We start from the raw sequence: 13,847 nt of genomic DNA on the forward strand, positions 1-13,847 counted from the left end.
AGCATTGACCAGGTAACTTACTTGGGACTTTCTCAGTCTGTATGGCTCAGCGAATCACTGGATAAGCTACTGAGACATTGGACAAACTCCGCCAGCTTTGTTAGCAATGACTGACATGTGATATACAAAGAAGATATTGACTAGCAATTGATGATTCAAGAGTCAGTGAATCTGTGATTATTTTTCTTCTGGAAATCTCCAAGAATTTGCATAAACATGGCAAGGAATGAGTGTGAGTGAATACTGACAATAGCATGTGAGAGAAGCAGATACTGATGGCAATATGTTTCAAAGTCCTATTAGACTATTGATCAAACTAGATGAAAACTTTTCACTAGTTATAAATGGATATTATAGATGAAAAATTAATGTATAAATAACCTGTTAATTCATGAAGATGAAAAGATATTCATTTCTTTAGTTGTCTTTGTCAGAACTTGGGTAAGTTTACCAAACCTAACCCTAATACAAAAGGAAGAATCTACTTGGAATTCCTTTCCTTCAAAGATTCAAGCCTTGAAAATTTGTGACTTCCCTTTCCCAGTCACAATTTACTTTTCCTCATGTTTAATGCAAACAATGGAGCTCCTATAACACCAGGTCCATATTAGAGGCTGCCCACTACTGTTAGAATGCCCATTGGGTAGTGCAGTTGCCTACATGCAAAGGGTGCAATAGAAGGAACTCTTCAGATTTCAAACCTTTACTTTTGTTTCCAGTTTACCTTATAGGTAAGATCAAATGACAGTTTCTAATATGTTTTATATTCTACTCCCCACTGGGACGAGACTCTGCTTCCTCTCATTGACCATGTTAAGGAGGAGGAATGTGCTGAAGTTGTTTGCCAAATTGGTTCCAATTATTGCTATGCATTTATTGAATTATTGAAAGTGCATTTTTCAGTCCCATATTGGGATTAACCAGTTGATTCCACTTCACTTTAAATATTGGAATCTCTATATCTTGAGCATTATTGCCATCTATCTTATGTTCAATTTATGTTGAGTTCTCTTTTCAAATCCACACATTCCAATTTACATTTGAGTGTTTGGAAGACATCTTGTCAGTGCTCTAACTGGCTCCACAGGGATTATTGGTTACCAGTTGTTGAGGTCAGGTAAATGGGTTGGATTTTGGATAGAGTTCTGTTGCTGTACTCCCTCATAAAACATTCCAAGAAGTAATGAGTAAGTTTACTATGTTTATCTTTATTTGCAATTCCCTTTGGTTTCTTTAAGGCTTTAACTTCTACACCACCAACTTCACCAGAGTTGGTGATGTAGTCTGTGATTATTTACAATAAGAATAGGTAGACTGAACCCCTCTTGCCAATTTCACATAAAGATTCATTAGTGTGCATTCAGAAAAACAAAAACATGAACTATGTAGCAAATAGAAATGTGGTCTTGTGATGCTGACGCCTATACTGCTGTAGCTGACCTGACAATACCTGAGAATATTATCTACACCATTTCCCCTGTAACATCAACTTCCACACGTCAGTTTTCTTCTATGTCCTGTGAACTTTGTGTGAGTGTGTACTTGTGTATAATATGGCAAAATACAGCCAGCTCCGAGTTCATTTTAAAAGTGTGTGAAAGCAATGTATAATAGTCCTTTGTTTTTTTTAAAAAAAACAAGGCAGAGATAGAAGAGAGTTGATGACATTGGCCAAGACAATGTAATACTTGTTCTGGATTTACTAAGAATCTTGTCTCAATGACATGATACGGCATATCAAATGCAAGAATTATTATTATTAGAAATTAACAGATCAGCTTTTGTGTGGGTGGTGGGGGGGGGGGGGGGGGCATGGTAAACCGATTACTATTTTAAAATAAACTCTAAGGTTCATTATATGGGCACAGGAAAGGGAAATCCTCAGTTAGAGGATGCAAATCGCTTGAAGCGCTAGTCACCCCAGTGATTTTTTTTCTGTGAAATTACTGTTTGTTTATTGTATATGAAACAAATACATCTAAAGGTGAGTGAGTAATCCAGGTGTTAATAAACTATAATAAACTTACCCCAGCAAACTTTCTTAATTTGTAGTAATCTTCTAGATTTCGAAGTCCGATTTAAATAATTGGGGACAATGTATTGCAGGGTCTGCAGTGGTGCCATCTGCAAGAGGAGGAAATCTCTCCGAAAATCAAAGCAATGGAAGGGCGGAGAGGTCGCCCCCCCAACCCCGAGAAACAGCGAGCCCGAGAGGAGTCCAAACTGAGACGTCGCAAAGGCCGACCACCAAACGTTGCCAGGCCTGAGTTCCAAAAGAACAGTAATGAAAAACTGTTACTAAAATTAGAAGCCCAAGGTCAGAGTATTTTTTTAAATTGGAGACATTGCATTTCATTGCCAATATAATTTGCTTGATCAACTCTTATGATTTATACACATGTAAATGTCATGTAATTTGTTGTTGTTGTACACAGCGTATGCAAGGAAAGCCGCGGAAATAAAGATGATGCAAAAACTTGAAAAACAAGCAATGGTGCAAGCAGCTAAGGAAGCCAGGAAACAACAAGGTAAAAAAACTGAAATAAATTGTATTGGAATCGCTCAAAAGGTCTACAATTTCCTTTATTAGAAAAGTAACATTTACTTCATCAACTTGCGTTTAATGGAAATCTATTTTTCCCAGCAATAATGGCAGCAGAAGAAAAACGGAAACAAAAGGAACAGCTAAAGATGATGAAGCAACAGGTATCTCAGTCTACTTATTTGCCACAATAAATGTCACTGTTATTTAAAAATGACCAAATTAGTTTACATTTCTGTCATTTTTATTCATATTTTAGTCTAATTTTGTTCATTTTGCTTTGCACTATTTTCCACCACATACACACGACACACACTCGACACACACCACACAAACACACACACCATTCCCTGAAGTTGTGCAAGCAACGAACCTGTGAATAGATCTTTGTAAAAAGCTGTTCAATCAGCCAATGGGTGTGTTCAAGGGTGATAGGCAGATTGAGCTTTTTGCTGTGTCTTCCTACTTGAATTGCTAACATTTCTATTTTAGCTTCACAGAAAAGTGAATTGACTATTTTAGAAAGAGTCTATTTTTAGTAAATCTGATTTAAAGAAAAGTGCGAGGTTAAACTTGGAATATAATGGACTAAAATTGTTTGCTGGTATACTGCTAAATTCCATTCCAATTGTTTTATGAAGTAATACTTTTATGTTTATTTTCAGGAAAAAATCAAAAGAATTCAGCAAATAAGAATGGAAAAGGAGCTCCGAGCTCAACAAATTCTTGAGGTAGAATCTTTGTGACATTGACTGTGTTGAGAGATTTCAATATATTGATTGTATGCCGGAGTTTCTATTGTGCGTATTAAATCATTATTTGCATAAGGGCTATTCCAGAATCTAAAGACTACATTAGTTGGTCATCTTGATTTAAACCATTTTCTCAAATATGAAATCCAGTTTTAGTGGCAATAAAAAGTGAAGACTGTTAATCCAGTGAATGCTTTTACAGTACTGACAATCAATAACCTCAAATCTAGCTGCAATCTTGCAGTACCTTCTATCCTCAACCACCTTAATAATAATTAATAATAGCTTTAACAGCATATCTGAAATCTGCCTCTGTCTAATTATTTATGATTAATCCATCACATTTATTTTCTTGTGTGTAGCAATCTATTTAGAACCACTTTGATCGTAAAACAGCCTAAGAGCTTGCATATATTCTGATGTTTCTTAATGTGTATAAGTGACTTGAAATTGTTAGGAAAGTGCTGCCGCAACTTTTTCATTGATAAGATTAAATAAAAGTTGCTTCAGTGTACAGCAATATAGTCAGCTCGGCTTTTGCTAAATTGACAACACAATAATGTCAGACCATATTCATTGATATTCTGGTCATGTTGCTGTGCTGACGCAATCTTCAATTTACATTGGGTCCATGACAAGATTTCAGATGCTTTACTTTTAAAGGCAGCTTTGTTTAATTGAAGGATTCCTGAATGCGCAATTAAAGTCTGTGACTGATTATTGACAACTTTGGTTTTAAATTAGTTGCAATTTGTCCAGGAATCCATGGTTTTCTATGTTGATCAAATTTATTTTTCTTGTATTATTTTCTTGTTCATTTCAGGAAGTGTGCGAAAGGTTTTCATAGCTTAAGCTTGATGTGTTTCTTTTCATAAACCAGACCAGGTTAGCCAAAGGGGGCAAAAGGCACTAATTCTTCAAGGATGTTTTTGTGACATTTAAATTTGTACTATATCATCTACCAGTACATTTGTGTACATTGATTTTGAGGTTTAGATTTAAATTTCTTAATTTGTATATTAAAAATACATTCTATGCACCATTTACTATATTCTGATTTGTCATATCAATAACAAATCTAAAACGTTTACACAGTAAAGCTAGAGAATGTGTAGAGGATTGCTTGGCACTCTAAAAATAATTAGGCACCATTGTGGTTTAAAGCTCAAATTAATTCACCGATTCTGTTGATTTTGGAATGATTTTTTTTAGGCAAGTCATTTTCAAGATGTTAATGAGATTATAAAGCAATAATAATATAATAATAATAATAATCCTTGCATTTGATATAGCGCTTTTCACATCTTCTAGACGTCCCAAAGCGCTTCACAGAATAGACTGTAAAGTGAATTGACCGTATATTTGTGTGCGAAACACAGCAGCCAATTGAGCACAGCAGTGTCCCACAAAGAGTCGTGGATTGAAAATAACCAATTATTGTTTTGTTTTGGAGGGATTATTATTAGGCGTGTGGGGTAAGGAAACTTGCCCAGGGTTTCGCCCTCTGCCTGGAATTGAACCCAGGAGTCTCGCTTGCAAAGCGAGTGCTCTAACCACTGAGCTACAGGACTCCACATGACCTACAATGAATGTTGTTCATTGTAGGTCATGTTGAGGCACAACAACTCGCACTTATATAGTGCCCTCTACGTAAGATAGCGTCTCAGATAAAGTCAGCTCAGTCCACACTTTATTACTAAATTTAGTCCCATAGCCATTTTACTCCTCATCTTTTGTTTTAGTTTGGACATGATTATGATCAACCATTCTGGTCCCAATATGATTTCTCGAATAGCCCTTAAAAAATCTCTTCTGTCCCTATTTAAATTGATGATAATGAGTAAGTAGAACAAGGTTTGTTTTATAGATATTTCTGATGTTTCAATTTAAGGAACTAGATATATTCATGGTCTCTAAATCCAATTTACAAGTTCTTTAGAAACCATTTTTAACAGCTAACTCTGAATGTTGCTGTCTTGTGTAGTGTGTAACGCTGTTAAGAGTTTGAGATTGTATCAAGTTCCAGTAGTGCTGTTTGCATGACCTCCAGACCTGTTTTGCATGCACAGGCTAAGAGGAAAAAGAAGGAAGAAGCAGCAAATGCAAAATTATTGGAAGCCGAGAAACGCACCAAGGTTAGTTTAGAGGGACCTCTGAACTTGTGAATTGATGGACCTCTGAATTTGTGAATTGAATGGATGTAGGAAGATTTGTAATTAAGTGCATTAAATATATGTAGGGGACATTGTGCGACTTTATATTTATTAGGATCCTAATATAAGGAGCAAATAATTTAGGATGTTGTACAGCACAATTATGTTCATGATCCATCTGATTGTAAGTTTAATATCAAAAGACGGTCCAGTCTTTTGGTTTATGTTTGCAGGTCATTTGAATCTACCATTGAAGATACTTCATCTGTTAATTGTTCTCTTCAAAGACCTGTGCTTTATGCCAGTCAGGGGATATAGGACATATATACTGGTGTGGTCAGTTGTGGATTATTAAGCTGTTTATTCCATCAGTTCATTACTTGTGTTTAGATAATACATTTCAAGGTTTTTGTTTTCTATCCTTTCAAGGAGAAGGAATTGAGAAGGCAACAAGCTGTCGTCCTGAAACATCAGGTTGGTAAAACTTGTTCTTTTTTTAAATTAGTTTCTGCTTTACTGTCGGTTTCTTCTTTAGCTGTGGGGTTTGGCTTGGAATTAAATATTTTTTTCAAACTACAAGTTTTATCTTTTGTTAATTGTAATATTATTTTCCTGGAGTGTAATTGGCTTTTGTATTGGGGATGTCAGGAAATACATTTTCTTATTATGAACTGGTTTTATGATATTGTGATTACTGTTTCATAATAATGTGCCAACTCTTTCTACCAGGAGTTGGAGAGGCATAGACTAGATATGGTATGGGTATGTTTTTTGTACATCTAACACCGCATCGTGATTTGGTTGTGATATGGTTGTCATAGTAACGCATAAAGTGTAGCACTGGCTGCTGTCATACTACATATTCTGCATGGCTTTCCAGCACAGTGATTGCTGACATCTGCTGTCATTACAACATGTTCTTGTGTCAATCAACAAATATGAAACATCTAACTTTTAGCAGTCTCCCTAAAAGACCGATTCACCTCATTTACAGAAGGCACTTCAAAACTAGTTTAGATCCCCAATCTAATAAATTCTGAATTTATAGATTGAGTTTCTGCTATCCTGTCCCACATTCTAAGAGTTTATTTCCTTTAACCTGCTGTAATATGCCATTCCAGCAAACCAAATACCACCTTAAAACAGACATATTGTGCAGAATTCATTCTGATGAGACACTACAACTAGAGTTCCCAAAGCCGCTTCCATTCATAATGCCACTGGAATGGGTCTTAATAATGTCACATCTGTGAAGTGCTGCACAAACTAACCTCTCTGACAGTCTCTTAAACCTAAAACACAGACTGTGAGTTCAAGCCCCACATCAGTACTTTAGCTCATAATCCAGGGCTAGTACTCCAGTCACGTGCTACATTGCTGTGATGCCGTACTTCGGATGAGATGTTAAACTGAGATCCTGTTAAAGAGACCTTGGCCCTGTTTGAGAAGAAAATTTCTCTTGGGGTCCAGTCCAACAATCCTCCAGTTAAAAAATTGGCCATTTACTTCATGGCTGTTTGTGAGATAGAAAATGCCTGTGCAGCTCTTTGAGATGTTTCTACAATGTGATAAGATACTTTATTAAATGCAGGTATTATTATCTGAGGATTATGGGAACAATCATAGAAATGTGTTGTCTTTAACTGATACTGATGATGTATTTTTATATTATGAAATATATTAATATAAAGCAAAGTATTAAATACAAAGTGAGGAGACAACATCGCTAGACACTTTCTATGAAACAGGAAGAAAATCTCTTAATTTACTTAATCAGTTCTCTTACACCCCACAAAAAATCAGGCAAGTGTAAAAAAAGGTTTTAAAATATTAGTGATTTAAAACTTTATATAAACGTTATATAATACATGAAAGATTTCTGTATTTGGTTCTCTATGTAACACAGAATAACCCCTATAAATCCTTAGAGCCTCCCTTTTCCAATTGTTTGCTCGCATTGCAGCTGTGTCCTCAGTCAATCACTAACGTTCCGTTTGCTGGAAAATAAGCATTGGCATTGGTTAAAATTGTGACATTTTCTGGAATAAAATGAATGTGGGTCAGACGAATCTTAACCCTGTACTGTAGTCGTACAGAAAGGCTGATTTTAATTTTGGAATTAACAGATATACAGATACGTTGATATGAAATTGGCTGCGTACAACTGATAATTTAAATTGGCTTTTTACTAAATGTTTGTGTCTGTAGCAGATGTAAGGTAATTAGCCTGTTGAAGCCAACCATTGCGCTTTAAACTTGACAGCTGTGGAGAAGCATCGCATTGGTTTGCTCTGCTTTTCCAAGAACTATGTACATAACTTAAAGCATATGCTTCTGTTTTACACTGTCTTTACATCTGTTGCTTTTTCTGTTTTGCTTTTGATTGTCCATGTTACTTCCTAATCCTCAACTAAAACGTACACAAACTTGGCCATTGTCCGTTTTTATTGTAAACCGTTCACTATTGTCTAACGTATGCTAAATATAGCAAACAAAAAAATATTTTCATATAATTTATAGTTTAATGACTTGAACCTGAAATGTATGTTGTACTCTGCCAGGAAAAGGAGAGGAGAAGGCAACATATGATGCTCATGAAAGCAATGGAAGCTCGGAAAAAGGCTGAAGTAAGCAAAACAACACATTAACAAACGTTAATGTTGTACATACTAGAAAACTACTAAAATCATATTGTTCTGGACATTTTTTATAAATTCAGAAAAAATGGGAAATGATTTCTTACTATTTGAAAGCATGATTATCCATTGTGCAGGTATATAGTCTATATTACATTGCAGGTATATAGTCTATATTACATTGCAGGTATTTAGTCTATATTACATTGCAGGTATGTAGTCTACATTACACTGCGGGTGTATAGTCTATATTACACTGCAGGTATAGAGTCTGTATTACATTGCAGGTATAGAGTCTATATTACATTGCAGGTATAGAGTCTATATTACACTGCAGGTATAGAGTCTATATTACACTGCAGGCGTATAGTCTGGATTACACTGCAGGCGTATAGTCTGGATTACACTGCAGGCGTGTAGTCTGGATTACACTGCAGGCGTGTAGTCTGGATTACACTGCAGGCGTGTAGTCTGGATTACACTGCAGGCGTATAGTCTGGATTACACTGCAGGCGTATAGTCTGGATTACACTGCAGGCGTGTAGTTTGGATTACACTGCAGGCGTGTAGTCTGGATTACCCTGCAGGTAATGTAAGATGGCAGCATGCTCTTGTACCACTAGCTCGGTATTGTGTATTGCATCAGTGGTTGGGCCTTCAGACTTTCTGCCCCTGCTCTCTGCAACTTTATCCTGGAGTCCCTTTGCCTCGCTTCTATCCTCATCTCCTTCAGAGTTTGCCTGTTTGACCGTGCATTTGGTCATCTTCCCATCCCCTTGGCCACCATCCAACCCCCAGTTCAGATGCAAACCCTTGAATGTCCAACACCTTGGGACGTCTTCCCGTTGTTTGCAGATATGCTCCTCAAGGTGGACTCGCACTGCTTACCTTAAGCTGAACGTATATCTTAAAACTGGAATTATGTTAAACCATGAAGTGTACTGTAGAGTTTTTTTGTATTGATCCAGATTAAATCAATCTTTTGTATAACTGGTTTATTAAGAATTGCCAAATAACATGGTGGCTTGTTTACTATTATGGATCCTGGCAGCAAGTCCCAGGCAACATATTTATACCAGTTAATTAGGTTGGTTCGTTGAGCTAAATCACTCAATGATAAATCAATTGGGTCGAACAACTGTACCATATTTTTATTTGCAACAGGAGGAATTGTTAACAACGCTTACTGTCCTTTGAGAACAGTTGCTTGCCATTTCAATGATTTGAGAATCATTACTATAATTAGCATTAAGTTTATAATAATTTTGTTTATCAATGAAACTGTTCTTTTGAAAATAGGACTGCTTAAGAGAGTTTCCCACTGTTTTGTTTTTCATTGTTGATTGTTCAGTAACCAGGAATGAATAATTATGATGTGAATCCAGTTTCTAAAACAAAAACTACAGGGGAACAGCATCAGAGTTTTAAATACCAACACAAATTGGATTAATGGAACCTTAATGCCAGAACTTTTTAAATACGTTAAACTAAAAGTATATTAAGATGATCTACTTTCTGATTGAAGAATAGTAACAGCTACCATGGAAAGGAAAACGTACAATTTAAAATGTAATAACCTGTTGTTACTAATCAAAGGAAAAGGAACGCTTGAAGCAGGAAAAAAAGGTGGAGAAACGTTTAAATAAAGAACGGAAATTAGAGCAGAAGAAATTGGAACTCCAAATGGCTAAGGAATTAAAGAAACCCAATGAAGATATGTGTTTGTCAGATCATAAGGTAGGGGTCCTCAACAGCTTTTGACAATCTTTTTCAGTTTCCAGGTATGGTTTGCAGTATCGTGTTTTTCCTCAATGATCTGCAATAGTTCGGAGGCTTTCAACTTGACACCTTTCCCCCACATGATCTTTTTGTACCTGAGTTTATAATTTACCATGGATCTTGATTTGTTACTATCGTTGGTGAATAATGATTAAAAATGCCTTTCCTTTAAGCACAGCCACAGCAATTTGCGTAGGCTGCTTGACCCGACTTTTTTTTATTAATTGCAAGTTTAATGAGAAAGTGCAACAATCTAAGGAAGAGAATCAGAATTTCCTTTCACCTGACCACAATCATTTGGACAAGTTTATTACAACCAGCTTATGTGATGAAATAAGGTAAATATGGTGAACTATAATTTTGTTAAATGTTCAGTAACATTTTCATAAATTCTTTTCCTATTGTCTATTAGGCTTTGCCGGAGTTTCACCCCATTCCTGGTCTTGTGTTGTGCGGGGGTGCCTTTGCTGACTGCCTTATGATAGTACAGTTTCTCCATAACTTTGGCAAGGTTCTTGGCTTCGATTTAAATCTTGACGTCCCAACTCTGAATGTGCTTCAAGAAGGACTGGTTAATGTGGGTGACAGTGTGGGCGAAATCCAAGATTTGTTGGTGAAACTATTGGCAGCTGCTATCCATGACCCAGGACTACCTCCAGGATATAGGGTACGGATCAACAACAAATTACATTTGAAGAGCGCTCATTCTCTTGGCTGATTATCGATTTAAATACCTATTCTAAATTAATTGATTTTTTTAAATAAGTGTCTTTCTCTTCAATGGATCACTTTATGCGGTATGTTTTGTTTTCCACTCCTATGATAGCTGATATTGAATTTATTTATCTTGCCTCATCCAGTGAAACAGTTTACAATAAAATATAATACCATTAAATAGTGACAGTTTGTGCGGAGTGTTATGGAAATTATGAATTTATTAAATAGTGTAATTTATATGTATTCAAAGTTAATGGTCTGCCAGTGGTTTATGAATTCTGAATAGTGGATGTAGAGGAACTTTTTTTTTTGCCAAACGGGTGTCTGACACATGCAGAAACCCATCACCGTGCTTACGAGTGTCCCAACCAAGCTGAGAATTCCACGCATCCCACCTACACATTGAAATCCCAGAGTTAGATTGTTGGAATGGAAAACGTTTTCTCTCTCTCTCTCTCTTTGTCTGGAGGGACACATCCTGTTTACCTAATTCCGGAGATTATTAGACACAGGTTGGCAAGAGCCAAGATTTGGGGGAGCCCAGAGTGTACATTGGCGTAACTGCTGGAGTCTAATCAGCTAAAACAAAACCTCAAAAATAAAAAAGCACAAAAATAATTTGTATTCTGGATATCATTGGAGGTTGTCTAAAATATTGCAAGAAGAGACTAGTTTTAACAGTTGAAGCAAACTTTTAATTTTGTTTAACTTTTAAGCAAGACTTTTAAGAGATGTAGTTAAATCTCCAAAGGGTTAATCATTGACACAGTTGGTGAGAATAAACTGACTACATCCTCAACTTGGGTTTATTTCTGTAGCCTGTTACGAATTTTTGCTGTTAATGACAAAGTAAATCTACTCAAAATATATATTTTTTAAAAAATATTTTCCAGGTCAGGACTTTTCTCGGAGACCATGTGACCAATGTCAAGATCAACCGGGACAATGTTTCAGAAATTTTGCAGATTTATATGGAGGCTCATAATGGACAAACACGGTTTGCAGAAAGTTTAAGAACAAAACCTTTCCAGGCACATGCTCCGGTTCAGAAAACATCAGTGCTTGCATTCTTGGTTAATGAACTTGCATGCAGTAAAATTGTGGTGAAGTAAGTGTTTTAACTTAAATGTCATATAAAATTTGTCTTAGGTTGCCATTACCATTAGTTTGTTTTGTAGTACTTGGAAAACAAAAGTATTTTTTCTGTTTTTTGCAGTGAAATTGATAAAAACATTGACCACATGTCCAATCTAAGAAGAGACAAATGGATTGTGGAAGGCAAGCTTCGCAAGTAAGTGTATAATTTCCTTTGGGCTTCAGCTGAAATGGGACTACACTTATACCTCCAATATATTACTGGAATCATTAACCTTTTGTCAGGCCACTCTCTAGACTTTCCATGACCTCTGAGTCATTAGTGGAGTCCTGTAGCTCAGTGGTTAGAGCACTCGCTTTGCAAGCGAGAGACCCGAGTTCAATTCCAGGCAGAGGGCGAAACCTTGGGCAAGTTTCCTTACTCCACACAGAGCCTAATAATAATCCCTCCAAAACCAAAAACAATAATAAATTGGTCATTTTCAATCTACGACTGTAGACGACTGTATACAAAATGCAAGGATTATTATTATTATTATTTCAGTTTAACTACCTCCATCAAATATTTACCTTGCTTAGAATTTGAGTCGCCATCTGGCCTGAAGGGCACTATACAAATGCAAGTTGTTGTTAGAATTTGAACTCGCACGCACTCCTTCCACTACATTAACTGACATGGAATAAGAAGCTTTATAGTGCAAATCACAAACTGGGCGTGACGTAACGTTTTATGTAAATGTATTCACTTCAACTGTTTTAAGAAAATGTTGGCATAGTTTGTTACACAACCTAAAAGTTGCTGAACATTTACGTGTATTGTCTTTAGGCTTAAAATGATTCACGCTAAGAGAACTGGTAAGAAGGAGACGATGGGCAGTGTGGACAGCAATGGGGAGCAGCGATCACTGGGTACATCCACTGCTGGCCGCAAGAGAAAACGGAAAGGTGGAGACAGTGATGATGATGAAGATGACGATGATGACAGTGACGATCAGGGGGATGATGACGAGGAGGAGGAAGAAAAGGATGAAGATAAGAAAGGGAAAAAATTGGAAATCATTGAAGATGAGGTAATGTGACCAAGAGATGGTGGTTCTGGGAGCCACGTTGTGTTCTCCCTGGTTTTGGTTATAATGGATCCTGAGTTTAGGTGTTTTGTTAAATTGATCATTTACTGAGAAACCGGTAGTCCTACAATATCCCAGATAATCTGCACCTGTTAAAACCAGTTTAATAGCAACTTGGAAGCGTTTTGCAATGTAGCATTTTGTAACAAGCTTTGCGACATATCGCACTACAAAAGATATGGGGAAAGGGCAGGGAAGTGGAGTAAATGACAGCCCTTTCAGACGACTGGCACAATGAGCCAAATGGCTTCCTTGCGTGCTATAAAATTCTGTAATTCTATGATATTAGCAAAGGGTTTATTCTATTTCATTTGGAAGTAACCACATTGACGAATTGTTTGGTAAATACGGTAAATCATTGTGCACAATGTAATTAGAACTCCTATCTGGATTTTCTTCCTAGGATGATGGAGAGCAGTCAACTAGTGTGGAGGAATTGGAAAAACAGATAGAGAAATTGATTAAGGTAAAATGATTTTTCTTCAACCTCCATTTAAATTTTGTATTATTTATTGTGCTTTCTTTCATGCTGCTCTAATAAATGCCTCTTTCGCCCCCCCCAATCTTCTTGCTGATCGCTTGCCCCCACTGTTCGATTGATGTGGAAGATTTTAATCTAAGAATGTCTTTGTGGCAAGTGAACTGTGTTGGCCAGGAATGCTTTTCCTACTCTCTTCACCCATTCCCACACTATCTTGCCTTGTAACGGCAGCCATCTAAATTTTCATGTTAATTAAGAAGACTTCAATCTTCTGCTCAAACTACTGGACGTGCTTCAGCAATGCATTTTTGAATGCATATTTCTATTTAAATTCAAATTGTAAGATTCATTAATCACATTGCTCATATGAACTGAATATCAACTCTGCTTGTCATTCAATTGTTTGAAGAAGGTGCACAAAAATGAGTGAATGTTGGGACAAATCTCCTGCTAATCGGCAACATCTAATATTTATTTCAGTACCTCATTTCTTGATGGGGAGAAAAGCAACAAAATTACATTTGTAAAGCGTCTTTCACATCAGGGGGAAGTCCCAAGGCGCTGA

General features: G+C 36.5%; 1 protein-coding gene across 10 annotated transcripts in view; it reads left to right on the top strand.

The window, feature by feature from the left end:
* baz2ba (bromodomain adjacent to zinc finger domain, 2Ba) overlaps positions 1 to 13,847 on the top strand; it is a 77,677-nt gene that overhangs the window by 53,342 nt on the left and 10,488 nt on the right. For 4 of the 10 annotated variants that reach the window (XM_042336025.1, XM_042336030.1, XM_042336029.1 and 1 more), the window contains 14 exons: positions 2,107 to 2,317; positions 2,436 to 2,528; positions 2,645 to 2,706; positions 3,208 to 3,273; positions 5,364 to 5,429; positions 5,877 to 5,921; positions 6,177 to 6,203; positions 8,009 to 8,074; positions 9,680 to 9,820; positions 10,275 to 10,529; positions 11,473 to 11,687; positions 11,796 to 11,870; positions 12,501 to 12,744; positions 13,205 to 13,267. In XM_042336025.1, the coding sequence (XP_042191959.1) occupies positions 2,107 to 2,317; positions 2,436 to 2,528; positions 2,645 to 2,706; positions 3,208 to 3,273; positions 5,364 to 5,429; positions 5,877 to 5,921; positions 6,177 to 6,203; positions 8,009 to 8,074; positions 9,680 to 9,820; positions 10,275 to 10,529; positions 11,473 to 11,687; positions 11,796 to 11,870; positions 12,501 to 12,744; positions 13,205 to 13,267 (1,629 nt within the window). The remainder of the gene's footprint in view (positions 1 to 2,106; positions 2,318 to 2,435; positions 2,529 to 2,644; positions 2,707 to 3,207; positions 3,274 to 5,363; positions 5,430 to 5,876; positions 5,922 to 6,176; positions 6,204 to 8,008; positions 8,075 to 9,679; positions 9,821 to 10,274; positions 10,530 to 11,472; positions 11,688 to 11,795; positions 11,871 to 12,500; positions 12,745 to 13,204; positions 13,268 to 13,847) is intronic. The other 6 variants (XM_042336026.1, XM_007889819.2, XM_042336032.1 and 3 more) reach the window with 3 other exon arrangements.

Source organism: Callorhinchus milii, unplaced genomic scaffold (genome assembly GCF_018977255.1).
Source record: "Callorhinchus milii isolate IMCB2004 unplaced genomic scaffold, IMCB_Cmil_1.0 Scaffold6, whole genome shotgun sequence".
Classification (NCBI taxonomy): Eukaryota; Metazoa; Chordata; class Chondrichthyes; order Chimaeriformes; family Callorhinchidae; genus Callorhinchus; species Callorhinchus milii.